We start from the raw sequence: 15,013 nt of genomic DNA, 5'->3' as shown, positions 1-15,013 counted from the left end.
GATTTAGGTGTGTCTCTAAAAACGCTCTGCCTTAAGCTCATTTGGAGGTTATTCACTGGTGATTCACTTTGGGCTCAATGGCTAAAAAACAATAAGATTAAAGGTGGGTCATTATGGTTGATGGACAAGAAGAAGGCAACTTCCTGGACCTGGAAAGCACTTCTGCGACTTCATGACTCTGTTATCCGTTTCCTACGCTGTCATGTAAGGAATGGCAAGCAGACCAGCTTCTGGTATGACTATTGGACACCATTTGGCCAACTCATTCATTTTTTCGGAAGGTCTGGACCGGCTCAAACTGGTATCCCGCTAAATGCAACTGTAGCCCATGCCTGTTCTCCTTCAGGCTGGAAATTGCGACCCTCCCGGTCACCGCAAGCGGAACAACTGCAAGTTCACCTCACGACAATTACCTCTCCAGCCGTTTGTCCTGACACAGATTCTTTTCTATGGAGCATCGACGGTGATGAGAAAGACTTCTTCAGCGCAAAACAAATTTGGGAAGCGTTGCGACAGCGCTCAACCCCTCTCAACTAGGCAAAACAAGTATGGTTTAAAGGCGCTACTCCAAGGCATACGTTTTTGTTCTGGCTAACACATCTTGATAGATTTCCTACCCGTACCCGACTGGTAAGCTGGGGATTGCAGATAACAACTTCTTGCTGCATTTGTGGACTTCGACCAGAAACTCGGGATCACCTTTTTCTAAGCTGTGATTACAGTGAGGAACTCTGGATGCAGACAACAAGAAGACTAGGTTACAGGCCATTCGTCTTCCACACTTGGGAAGCGTTTTCAGCCTGATTAGACTCTACTGATGCCTCTACCACTACCCTCAGAAGGCTAGTTGCACATGTGGTCATCTACACCATTTGGTCGGAGAGAAACAACAGGCTTCATAACAACATCACCACGCCACCGCACGTGATGTTCAAGGTACTGGATAGAGGAATTAGAGACGCGATCCTTGCAAGGAGCCACAGGAAACTCTTCAAACACCTCCTGCGAGACTGGCTAAAGCTTGTGTAACGCTGACTACAGTTCTAGACAGTATTCTCTTAACCTGATAGCCCTTGATTTTGTTTTTTTTGGCAAGACCTATCGGCTGTGTAAAGTTATTGTAGCTGTTACAATTCATTTTCTTTAATGAAAATTCACAAATTTTCAAAAAAGAAATTATGGTGTACCCAAGAAAGAAAATTTTGTAAACAAAACTTTTATTTCACTGTAATATAACATGATAATGATAATTTTATTGTCGAAACTGATTTATTGCACGTTAAGACACTATCATAATTAGATGGCCAACCACAAGATTTTGATGATCTAATAATAGAAGCAGAAGTTGGATCAGACACTAAAGATAGGAATTCTGACATTGAATTAACTACTCACAAATCAGAATAATAGTTTTAATATTTTTTTTATGTCATTTGCAATCTTTTTATATATTTTTTGTATCTTAGAATTTCTACTAAAATTGAAGCTATTTTGTTATTTAATTTTAAATTTACATGTTTTGATTATAATCACAAAAGTGATTATAATTATGTCACAATCTATAAGCAAACGAGAAGTAAGTAAAATAGTGACTAATTGTGATAAGTAATAAAAAGACATTTGTAACTAGAAGTGAGGTAATTTTAGTCACAAAAATAGTTATATTTAATTACCTTATTTGATCGCAAATCCAATATTTATATTTGTAATTATATATTTTGTGAAAAATTTGACATAGTTATATATTTATATTTATATTTTGTAATTATATATGTTCTTACCAAAAACTAGTCACATTTTTTGTTCCAATATTCACTTTTTTTAGTAGCTATAGTTAATTAAGACCGACTGCACTCAAAACATTTGTATCCATTACCTAAGTATTATCCACGTCACTGAGTGTAGTTATGTAGCTAGCAACTTGCAACTTCATTTGTTTGAATTTCTTAGCATTTTTGTCACTCTATACAAATTACAATTTGAGATTACGACAAGAGACTATGTGATTTTTTTTTAAGAAACAGCTGTTTCAATACACAGGTCCAAATTAAAGGAAAAGCCAGGTAAGGAACCGGTGGTGGCAATATATATACAAACTCGAGTTCTACTCGCCACACTACAATTTACATTGTTGCAGATTGCATGATATCGAGAGACTTATTAAAGTCCAAATGGACAAAAATGCATAAATTTAAATGAAACTCACAAAGTGAAGTGATGATCTCTTAAACAACGGAATCATAAGCAAGAGTTGCAACCGGACCAAGTCCAAGAGAGGATGAAATTTCAAATTCCAAATAAATAATAAACTAGTGATGGATAAAGTATCTCGCTAATGAAGTGCCGACAAGATCTATAAGTTTCACTGTCACGGCCCAAAGGCTTTTTCAGCATTTTCAGACGTGGCCAAGGAAGGTTGCTTTTTCTTCTCTTGACACAGTCAAGTTTTTGTTTTGTCCTTTCATGTTGATTGTAAAGATTATCTAGAAGATTGGTTATATTTACGATCTTATGAATGAGTAATTAGGCGGGTTAAAAACAACGAAAATTTCGATACAATTTGATATCTTGTGTTTATATGTAATTTTAGAGTTTAATTCTTTATTATTTTGTGCATATTCATGAGCATTTAGGTTGTTTAGGTTGAATTTTGCGTCAAGTTTATTATCTCAGATGTTGGAGTAGAGATGTACAAGGAAATTGTGCTTTGGAGCCAAATAAGTCAATAATTAGCAATATAATGGAAGACACACATTTGGATGCACACAAGATGATTGATGATTCGGAACCAGTTTGCAGTCCCTCAAAGATCGACTCGTATGAAGACCTTTCCTTGGGATTTAGCTCCAGAGTTATTCATCTAAGTTATTAGAAATTGAGTAAGCTTTGCAATGGAGGTGATTTCAGGCAAATCAGATGTGCGTGTAAAGATTTATACCTGTTTGAGTGAACGTATATACAACCAGAGTGAAGACAGGAGCCACACGCGGCCAAGACCACCGACCAAACCATGGCCGTGGGAGACCATCGAGCACCACCATCGGCCAAAATCCAACCGACTGAACTCACTTGCTCCACAAACAGGAGCGACCAGCGGCCAAGAGCAGCGACCAAGTGATGGCCGATTGAAGCTGTCGGTCAAAGCCAGCAGCCAAACCACGGCCGATTGAACTCTCCACAACGAGAACAGGAGCCATCAGCGGCCACCACCATCGGCCAGAAGCTGGCCGGTTCACACTTGTTTTGATTTTGATTCGGGTTTGACCCAGTTTGTTTTGGGTTGATCCGGGTTCCCTTCTATTTTCCTATAAATACTCTAACCCTATTACGAAGACTTATCTTTGGTTTATCTTTGTTTATCTCTTGTTTTAGCATCTTTTAGGGTTCTTAAACTTGTTTACTCTTGGTTTGTGGATTGATTGAGTACTTCTAAGTTTTTAATAGAAATTTCTCTTTCAAATCTCTTAATCTATAATCTTTTATTATGATTTCACAAAGATCAAACTCTTTCCTTTGTGTGATCATGATGATGAGTGAGTAGATCCTTAGAACTTTGGGCTAGGTAGATTAGGGAGATAGATGATTGATCTTTGATGTCTAGGGATTTATTTATGTGTTTCCTATCTTGTTTAGTGTTAATAATGCTAGATAGCCTTGATCAAGCTTAAATCGAGATATTAGGATTTCCATGCCCATAAGGCGTTTGATGAAATTTCTGAACCAAACTTATCAAGAGCTTTGCATTCCTAGCCACTGGAAATTGATGATTAGGGTGCTTAGTGGTATTTATACTTGTTTATAATGCATGCTTACCTTGTGATTGCCTTTGGAAATTGTTGATTATCACTTGATTAGCATAGGAATCTCTATCATGGAAATGGATTGATTTGCATAAGTGTTCTTAGCCATAGGATTATTCTTGATTGTTGCTTAGACATCTATGATTGGTTAGCTATCTCCCAAGTAAATTACCTTGCCCAAGGTTCACTTCTTTAATCTTGATTTAAAGTTTGTTGCTAGTTGTGTTTTGTTTCTTGAGTTTGAATTGTTTTGAATTTGTTTTGTTTCTTTTCTTTAATCTGTTTTGTTAGTTAAGACTGTTACAATAAACCAATTATTGTTTAAGAATAGATTAAGCACCTTTGTGCATTCCTGGTGTGTTGATTAATGCATATTGTGGATTGATAATATAATTGAAGTAAAAAGTACTACATCAATTGGCGCCGTTGCCCATTTGCATTCAATTTGACTATTAGGATTTCAGCTTTGCTTGAGCCTATTCATTTACTTTACATTGTTACTTACTTGGTTTGCTTTGGTGGTTTGAATTCTCTTTTGTAAGGTGTATGAACCTGAGAAGTCAAGGCCAAACAGACTTGATTGAGCGGGTTGACAACATCTACCGTTTAGAGCGAGAGAATCGCCGATTAGCCTGCCAAGCTATGGACAACAATCCACCACCTCCTGCTGGTCATAATGGAAATTACCAGCCTAATGTTGAACAAGCTCCTATCCACCCTCCAAGACAGACAAGAGTCATTGGAACTTTTCATAAACCAAACATTTATGGGAACCGCATGGGAATTAGAGCACCTCCTGTTAAGAACAATAACTATGAGATCAATTTAAGTCTTATCGGACCATGTGTGGCCATCGGTCACGGCCATCGGCCTAAGGTTGGCCGAGTGTGGCCATCGGGATTTTGAACAGGGACACCCAGCAGCCTGTTGCATCGGCCCAAGGCTGGCCGAGTGAGGAGATGCGAGGTTTGGACCGGGACCATCAGCGGTCAGGAGCCGCGGCCAAGCAGTGGCCGTGTGTGGCCAGCGGTCACGACCGTCGGGCAAAGGTCGGCCGCAGGTGTCTATCGAGGTAAGTCTTCTTCTCCCTCCTCGGTTTAATTCGGTTGAATCTAAGTAAAGCGGCCTAAATTTCACCTATTTCAAATCTATTTTGGCCGGTTTACTGCATTTCTAAACCCCTAAAACTCGATTTCCTTCTCTTCTTCCCTCACTTAGTCGATTTTTAAAGCTCTACCACCATTAGAACACAAAAATCTTTGTATCTCTCTCATCTCTCAATCGATTTCAAAGATTTTTGGTGTGTTGGTTTCGGTTTTGAAAGCTCTTTCCATTACTTATAATCTCTATCTGCTAGCTCTGCATCATTCCTTGTCGAAAAAAGGTAAGAAACCAACCCTCTCTTCTAAAGTTTGAATCCAAAAAGTGTGAGATTGGATTGCCCAGCAATTTATGTCTTGATTTTAGGTTATTTAGCTTAATATTGATATAGTTAACTCCAATTTGGTTTGAATTGCTGGGCTTGTTGTTTAATATCGGAAATTATGATTTTTGAAACACTTAGGGTTCTTGATAATTGCTAAAATCTAAAATTTGGGGGAATTTGGGTTTTATTGTTTCTTTACCTTGTACCTATGATACATTGAATCAATCTGTTGGAGATGATGTTCATATATTTTACCTTGTTTTCCCTTAATATATTCACATCTTTTGCATTTTTTGCTATCCATTTTGACCATTATTGCATAGCTTTAGGAGTGTTCTTGAATTAGAGTTTAGTTGCATTGCATTTGCATCTTTTCATGCATAAACATGTGATTTTGGAGCTTAAGGAGCATGGAAGCAATGCTGAGGAGAGTGAAGCAATCATGAGGAGAAAGCAAGAGAGTTAAGGCTGAAGAACCAAGGTCTGAAGTCCCACTCGACCGCCCACTCGACCAGACACTTGACCGTGTGTAGAGAGGGACTCGACCGAGTGGAAGGAGCATAAGAGGAGCCAACTCGACCGGTCACTCGACCGAGCACCGGTTCGAGTTGGCCGAGCCGCCTAGCTATTTTGTCTTTTAGCATTTTTAGGGCTTCCACTACTTTTTCTATTTAAAGGCCTTGTACCAGCAGCCACAAAGGAGTCCAGCTTTTTAGATAGTCAAAAACCTAGTTTTTACCCTTTTGGGAATTATTCCTTTTGCACTTTTATTTTTAGATCTTGTACCTCCTTGAAGGAGAAAAACATAAGATTCTTGGATTTTGTTGGTTCCATAACTTTCAAGATATTAAGAATTCGTGTTTGATTCCTTCTTCAATATTGTAGATCTTTGCTTTATCTTTCTATTGATGCAGGTTTTGGTATTTTCTGGGTTTATTACTTTGTTGTTCATCATGTGTTCTTGTGAGTAGTTGCTTAGGATCTTGAGGATGGGTTAGGCTGGGTTGTGTTTGAGGTTTGTTTGATTTGGTCAAACTTGATTGTTGTAGATCTCTTCTAGGCTAGATGTTCTTAATGTTGGTCCTATAACTGAGAGGGTAGGATCTGATTTCAAGCATCTTAGCATCACACCAGTGTTTAAGAAGCATAGATAAGGCTAGATCTAGAGTTTACCATTAGGCTTGCTAAGAGATTAGAGGTCTTGTTTGATATTTGACATATTGCTTAATGCCTACTTGTGTAGATTCTTTACTTTGTGAGAACAAGTCTAGAGATGCATGAGTTTGATTGTTTCTTGTCATGAGAGTGGATTAAACATGTCTTAAAATATATGTCTAGAGATTAGCTCAAGTTGTTTGAGATTTGTTGACCAAGTTAGATGACCTCATCATAGTCCAGCCCATGAATTTATCCTCAAGACCTTCCTTGTTTATTGATTTCCTAGCTTAAATCCTGTTGTTTGATCGTTGTTTGATTTGCTTTTGTATTGCTTTGTTTTTCTTGCATTGCTCTGTTTTCCGGATTTGTCCAGCTCGACCCTGCACTCGATCTACACTCGATCGAGTGCTTGTTCGAGTTCATCCCTAGAACTTTCGTTTATGATTTGTAGTTGTCCTGTCTTGTTTCCTGTTTCATTTTAGTTGCATTTCTGTTGCATTTACTTAGTGTCCTGTTCATTACTTTCCTTGCATTACTTGCATTATCATAGTTCTATTCATGTTCTTGGTTCATCATAGCTTTGATTAGTCTGTTCTCTTTACATTTAGCATCTATCTTAGTAGTTTTTACTTTCTGCATTTTACATTCTGCAATAGGATTGTTAGTGACAAACATCCTTTACATTTGGCTTGACTTAGACATTTATGCACATCCTGATTGCTTGCAAACACTCAGATTGGATTGACACCTCTTATGCTACAACTGCATAAGGGAAATTGAAACACCTTGCTTTCACCATTGTTCATCATCATATCATTCATTCACATTCCATTTCACACACTAAGAAAGATACTAGTTTCAGGAGACTAGCAATTTTGGAGACCAATTGATCATCTTTGATGGTTTATTGAGTTTTAAAATTTTTAAGAAGAAGTATTGTTATCATGTTTGATGGTTTATTGAGTTTTAAAATTCTTAAGAAAAAGTATTGTTAAGATTGCTTATAGGGTTTATGTTTGAGTTGGTTCTCATTTGTTCATTGGATAACTATCACTGATTTATCTCTAACATAATTAACACTTGCTGGTTGTGAATTCAAGTAGTTGCTCTTAGTGAGAAAAAAATGGGTTGGATCGTTTAAGTTTGGTATTAGAGTCCTTATAATTCTATGTACGCGTCCAATGTGTTTTCCGTTGTTGATGTTTTTACCGAAGATGATCGATGGAGGGGAAACATTTCTGGTTATAGTGGCGATTTACTTCTTTCACGGAAACCCTAATTGCAGTTGCCGGCGAGAGGCAGAGTAGATAGTTGTAAAGATCTTCGGGAGGTGAGCACGAGAAAGTGTCCGACGAGATCCAAAACCAAAGGGTCTTCGTCGGCAAGGTCTAAAACTTGAAGGAAGAAGAGCATGCAATGGCTCCGACATGGTGTGGAGCAAAACCAACGGTGAAAGCGAAGGAAAGAGATCTGAAAGGCGAATGGTCTCAAGAAGATCTTCAAATTTGTTGGTGCGGTGCAGAGATCGACCAAGACATGATAGATCTGATGGTGCGGTGCTATTTTCCGGTGGTCCTGTAGTTGTGGTTGCTTTAGGAGCAGGTGATGTTGATGTCAAACCGCTGAGGCTAAGAAGGAAGAAAGATGAGAAAGAGGTGCGGCTCTATTTTTTTTTTAACGTCTTTTATTAGATATCGGAAATGGTTACATAATTACTTAGTCTTGAAATAAACACTCCGTAAATACATTGGAGGATAGAAAAAAGTAAGAGTAGTTTCTTGTTGATAATGAGCTATATTAGCCAATTTATCAGCAACCTGATTACACTCTCGTCGCACTAGCGAAAAACATATATCAGTAAATAGATCCGCCAACTGCAGCTCTAATTTATGTTTTATTCTTGATTAGGATTTATGGATTTTGTAGTTTTCCACGTTTTTTATTAAGTTAACAATAAATAATATATTTTTTTGTTAATCTTTCCATAGCGTTTCTATATAGCATTTGCTATTATAGACCATATTTTACAAAACTAATAGACTCAAAATACCATAGGAAAAATATTATAGAGTTTATAAATTTAAAACGCTATAGAAAATTTGAAGTTATATCAATTATAGCACAACGGTATAAACCGCAATATTTCTAAGCTAATTAAAATTAATATTTTGTAGTATTTTATATAGACCTCTAGGGCTTCCAAACCCTAAATGGAACAAAACAAGTGTTTTGATTTAAGTTGGCCCTCAGAGAAGTTGTTGATGTCGACCGAATTGATACCATTATAATTACCAATTTAAAACATTGCAAAACTGATGGTTATTGTTAGTGTCGACGTCAAAATGCTCTTTTGACTGTGACTCTTGGTGTGCTACAACTTGTTCAAATACAAAGGCATTACTTTTGTCTTCAAGAAACATATTGAAGTTGTGTTGCATTTATGAAATTTCCATATATATCCAGAAAAATTTGCAGAAAATAATAGTTATATTACTTAACTATGAAACAAGTAATGTACAAGTAATGTTTAAAGGTAAATGAACTCTTATTAGTCTTTGTGTTAATAACGAGTTTATTTGGTAATTGATTCACTAGAATCACATGTGAGTTCATTCAAACAATTGAGTAAAAAATATTCAGGTTCACATAGCATCAAACGGCTCCTTCTTCATTTCTTCTTCAAGAACCAACAACTCCTCCTTTTTCTTCAGGATCATTTGGTTTAGTTCCCTCATCTCATCTAGCCACACGGTCCTGTCCTTTCTTCTTAGTAACACGAATCTCCTCAATCTTCTTTATCAACCAATACAACTTGAAACCAGGGGCTTCAAGATCCAGAGTTGTGTTTTCTACTTCTTTTAGTCTGAATTCGAAGAGATGTTGTTGAGGTAAAAATTTCATCATGTCAATGAGGTCTACCAGAGCAGTGAAGTATGTTTTTTTGACAAATACACTCTTTAGACAAAAAGTTGATGCCGTCTCTGGATGTTTCTCGAAGATTCGTTTCGCTCAATCTAACTAATATAAAAGTAAGACAGATTCGTTTCTTGTTATTAATGAAAAAAATCCATATAGAAGTTTCCACATAAACATAATCAGAATTGAGTGATATTATATATAATACTTACCTGGGAATGGAAAATAAAAAACCTGTTTATGTTAACGATTTCATCGTTGTCTGAATCCTCACATATGTAGTACTAGCTAGAACGAGAAAGTTTTGATTTACTCTCTGCTATCTTTGACATTGTTAAGACCAAAGCTTTTAGGGTTCACCTGTAGGACAATGAAAAAAAGAGATACCAAGTGAAGGCAATACGTAGTTGAGATTTAAACTCCACATTGAATCGATTATATACACATACTTATAGCTAAATGTTTAACATACATAATTGAGAAAATCAAATTTCCTAATCTCTTAAACTAATAATTGGAAACCTAATCAATTCCTGAATCTAAATAAGATACTTTCTTGTACGAGACTTGGTTTCAGTAGTTCACTTCACATATGCAAATTGAGTTAATTATGCACATTATAGTAATTTTTTTTGTTTTCACGTACATGATACTTTTTTGCAGACACAAAGACTGGTGGCTAGCATGTCAATTAGGATCAAAGTCTGCGGGCTGATTCGGCCCGACAATGAAAAATATCGGGTTTGGACTTAAATATATATATCCAGAAAAAAAATCGAGCCTTTTGGGCTCAATCCGTTCGCGCTATAAGGTTTTCTGAGCTTAGTCCGATCTGGTTCGGGCCGGTCCAATAAACCCCTAAACAAAGACATTTGTACCTTTTTGTTAATATTTTTGTTTATTGCAATATTTGATTAGTAATTTATTGTAAATAAAGTTTAAAACTCTAATCCTAATTTTCATATTTACGTAATAACCTTACTCTTTTAAAATCTTTTTTTTAACGACTTCTTTGTTACGATAAATTAGGTAATGTTACAACTTAGTTCTTGAAAAAGAAAATAATGAACATATGTATACACATGATAACATAAACTGTTTGGAATGAAAGTTTTGGTTACCAAATATGCTGCCCGATTTGTTTCTTGATGTCCATTTGAAAGTTACATCATCAAAGCGAGTCTTCCAATATTTGATATTACGAATCCAGTTAAATCTTCTAAAGTTAAGGCTTTTTCCGTTGAGAATATATGTAAGTTGCTTGCAATCACCCTCGAACATTACTATTATGTGTCCTTTGCTCAAATTGTGTTGCATTACAATGAGGAGAGCTTGTAACTCACTATCTAATAGTGATTCAGTCGATTGACCAACAGCCTGTCCAACATCAATAAATTCACCCATCTCGCTCCGTACTATCCAGCCTGATTTTGACTCTCGTGTATTATTATTGAAGGAACCATCACAATTGCACTTGAACCATCCACTAGGTGTTTGTTGCCAATTTGGACAAGTAGGTACATTACCCCTGTTTGGGAGTGAATATTGCTCCCATTGTTGAGACTCTGAAGATACTCTTGCACCTATAATCATTCAAGAGCATCTGTTCTAGCCTTAACTAATACAGAATGCCATGAAAAGTTTTTTTGTTGGAAGAGTAGATAGTTCCTACTTATCCATAATCTCCATAAAATACGTAGAGCAACTTGGTGTAGTTGTGGATTGTTTTGGGAAATGGTGTTTGAAAGTATACCTTCCATTTTGTCCTCTAGAGAAGCATTTGCATCCAGAATGATGTTGGTAGGTAATCCAGATTGCTCTCCAAACCATCTGGGCATCAGAGCAGTCAAATAATATTTTGCTTTGTAGATTCTTCTGTGTGACAACATCTTCTACAAACAAATTGATTGTTTATATGTCTTGTCCGTAGATTCTCTCCACTGGCGATAGATCCCAACAGTATTTTCCAAACAAAATGTTTAACTTTTGGAGCTGTGTACTGTTTCTAGACTTTGGATTTAAGGACAGGGTTACCTGGCGGTGGTCGGACTTGTGGATCGGTGTAGAGTTGGTTTGCCAGCCAGACGTACTGAGACTTCTTCGTAGGTGCTTAAACTTGCTTTCATAGCTTTTCAGGATTTATCATTGGATAACTTGAAGAACAAAGAGTCATCATCAAATAAAAGATGTATTATTGATTGTCCATGATCACTAGTCTTCATGCCTTGCAGTTTTCTTGTGGTCGGTTCTTTTTGGACCTGATGCGATAAAACTTCGGCACATAGTATAAAGAGATAGGGTGATACGGGATCTCCCTGTCTTATCCCCCTTTCTCGAGTAATGTAGCCTTTGGGTGAACCATTTATAAATACTGAAAAACTGATTGTTGAGACACATTCCATTATCCATCAAATCATATGTGTCGCATAGTTTTTTCCAAAAATCTCCATTCTAATCAATCATAGGCTTTCATAATGTCAGTCTTGAGAGCCATGTAGGGCTTAGATTTGCTTTTAGTGCATGGAACACTTCATGTGCTATTATATTGTTGTCTGTGATTATCCTACCTAGAGTAAACGCTGCTTGGTTTTCTGATATTATGCCTGATAGATGTATCTTGAGTCAGATCACCAAAATCTTGGAAATTATTTTATAGCTGCAATTACATAGAGCGATTGGCCGGAATTTCTTCATAGTGGTTGGTGCATCTGTTTTAGGAATGAGACAGATGTTAGTATGGTTTTGCAGTAGCGACATCTTGCCTTCTTTAAAAAATCTCTGGACTTTTTGGATGATAGTGGATTGGATGTAATTCCAAAATTGATGATAAAAGGCTCATGTAAAATCATCTGGACCAGGGGCTTGATGTTGACCAATACTGAAAGCTGCTCTTTAATTTATGCAAGACTAACCTCTTTTGTTATCTCTTCATTTATTTCTGCTGTTACTATTTTGTCAAATCCCCTGAAAATCTCCTCTTGGTGATGTAGGGATGGTGTTGATGACTGAAACAGTTAACAAAAATAGTTAACCGCGAATTCAACTATCTCTGTATCTCCTCTATGATAAACTCCATTCTAGTCTGTAATGGAGAGAATTTTATTCTCAGCTTGTTTATCATTGACCACTGAGTGGAAGAACTTTGTGTTCCTATCTCTTGAGTGTTTCTGCTTTTGAGTTTCCAGAATATTTCTTCATCAATGTAAGCATGATTAAGGTCTCTTTTAAGTTGCTATCTTTCTGCTGGTGTAGATGTTCCAGAGGAAACTGCTTTATCCAGCTGAGCTCTTATCTGTGCTATCTTATCTTCAGAATTTGTTATGTTTCGTCGTTTCGATCTTGAAATATGCTTCCTGAAATTGGTCACTCTATCGAACAAAGCTACAATAGTATTGTCCTGGTTTTGAATTCCATAGCATTCTGACAAAACAGAATCTCAGAACCCTTCTCTATTCACTAGACGACAGTCATATCTGAAACAGCCTTGTCGCTCTTATTTCTTGTCTGAAATATGTGTTATCAAAGGCCGATGATCTGATTCTTCAAATTCTAAAAACAATGTTTCGAAAGAAGGGAAGAGCTCATGTCATTTTGTTGTTAGCCAAGGAAAATTCCTCCTTTGGATTCCAATCCTTTCTATTTGTTCCCAAAGGTCATTCCTATAACTTGGATTTGGGTGCCCATAGATAAAAGAAAAGTAGAATTCATTTCCATTACTTTTAACATAGTACAAGATTATGGGATTGAAACATAACTGAAACATCTATAAACGACTTCGAGATCACTACTAAACCACCACTTAGACCTAAAGGAGGGACTTTACATAATTGGGAAATCCTAGTTCACAGGCTTTGTCACGAATGTAATCATCCTGCTACTTCCGTGATATCTCCTTAAGGCGTCGAACCGTCAGGTCTATGCCAAAAATCTGACAGTTACAGCAGGTTGTCCGCATGGGGAAAGTGGTGGTTCAGGGCCCACCGTGCATCCCACTGTTGTTGTGCCATTGGGGCTGTCAGCTGAACTTAAATCATTACCATTGTCTGATTACTCCTTGCTAGGCCTCGCTACATCTAAATCTTCATGTTTTCTTTTGCGGTCTAGAGAACCAAAAATGCTCACATTAGAATCCAGAGTAGTAAAATCACCTTCATAGGCAATGGGATTACTAATAACTGACGGGATCCTTTCCGCACCTCGGATGTCCCCACAAGATTCTGGGAAGATAGGGCAAGGGTTGAATAACTCATTGTTATCCATTTCTCTTGCCCACATTCTTGGATTACCCATTTCCTCGAAGACGTAGTCATCATCATCATCTTGCTCCGCTTGTCCGTTTTGCCTTGGTTCCACAGCTTGATCAATGTCTTCCTCAGGGGGTTCTTTATCCACCAACTCACATACTTGAACTCCTTGGCTAAAAGGCCTTCTTGGGATTGGTTTGTTGTCATCATCACTATTTTTGTCATAAGAGTCATTGCCTCCACCATTTTGGAACAGACAGTTGCGAGAGTCATGAGTCAGCATCCCACAAACCTCACAGAATCAATGAAGTCGCTCATACCGGAAATGAAGGAGGGTGTTGGTGCCAGGTGTAAATTGGAAATTGTGTTGGAACCTCAAAGGGTCAAGGATATCCCAGTTAATGCGAACCCTCACATATTCCACTTGAGCTGCAGCAAACTCAATGTAGTGATATCCATCAGTTGCTCCATAGCCCGACCAATGTAGGCAACAACTTCTTGGTTTAGGAATTGCAGAGGGATACCCGTTAGTTGGATCCATAAGGGTATGTAATTAAGCATCGCCATTGGCATGAGTGGGGTCCACCTCTAAAGAACCAACATACGTTCAGTGAAAGTCGATGGTCCTCACCTTAGGACCATCTCCATTGATTCTTCCGAAGGGTACACAAACTAAAACCGTCTGCCTTCAACGATTCATCCATGGACCAAGCCTCCTTGTCCCCATAACCGAGGGAAAGCAGCAACAATGGAGCGGAGATTTTAACACCATGGAATCACCAGTCTGCCCTTCAGGATAAATCGGTTCGCCGCCGCTGCCTGGTTGACCACTTCAATTGGTAAAGCGATTGGAACATCATTAACCCCAAGGCCAATGTCTTGCAAGGCTTGCCAGATGTTATGAGCCATGATCGTGAGGATGTCGTAAAAACGAAGAGGGTAATGAGAATTGAAAAAGATAATTGATTTTATATGTGATATTTTATATGAATCATTTTTTTTTTAATTTGATTAAAGTATATAAAATTATTTGGTTTTAAACTTTTTCTTTTAAATTAAGTTGGTTTAGTGACTATAGATGAGTTATTTAAATTTTGATTGATTTAATTATATTACAATTTTAAACACTGTTTTTAAGACTTGTTATAAGCTTATAAGTTTGAATTTTTGATCTCTAAGATAAGACCAACAAAGCCCGAAAAACCAGGTAGCTCTATTAGGGTCAAACCTGATTTTGAAATATAGGCTTGAAATATTTTGGGCCGGATTCAAACATATACAAACTTTAAGGTTTCGAGCCGTGCCAGACCACACAAGCATGATTGACACCTCTGTTGTGGTTCCTCTCTAAGAGTTTTTCTAATGGGTGCTTTTTACACCAATTTCTATTATTATAATAAAAATAAAAATAGAAAAAGAAGGAAAAAATGAGAAAATAAATAACCTAAAAAATATTGCTTGCCACATGT

General features: G+C 37.2%; 1 protein-coding gene across 1 annotated transcript; it reads right to left on the bottom strand.

The window, feature by feature from the left end:
• Positions 8,957-9,632, bottom strand: LOC104698937 (MATH domain and coiled-coil domain-containing protein At2g42465). Its single transcript, XM_010414311.1, is given in 4 exon segments — positions 8,957-9,029; positions 9,031-9,122; positions 9,124-9,402; positions 9,513-9,632. Coding segments are annotated over 4 exon segments (564 nt in total).

This window comes from Camelina sativa, chromosome 1, assembly GCF_000633955.1.
Source record: "Camelina sativa cultivar DH55 chromosome 1, Cs, whole genome shotgun sequence".
NCBI classification, from domain to species: Eukaryota; Viridiplantae; Streptophyta; class Magnoliopsida; order Brassicales; family Brassicaceae; genus Camelina; species Camelina sativa.
This window is presented reverse-complemented; position numbering and strand designations above follow the sequence as displayed.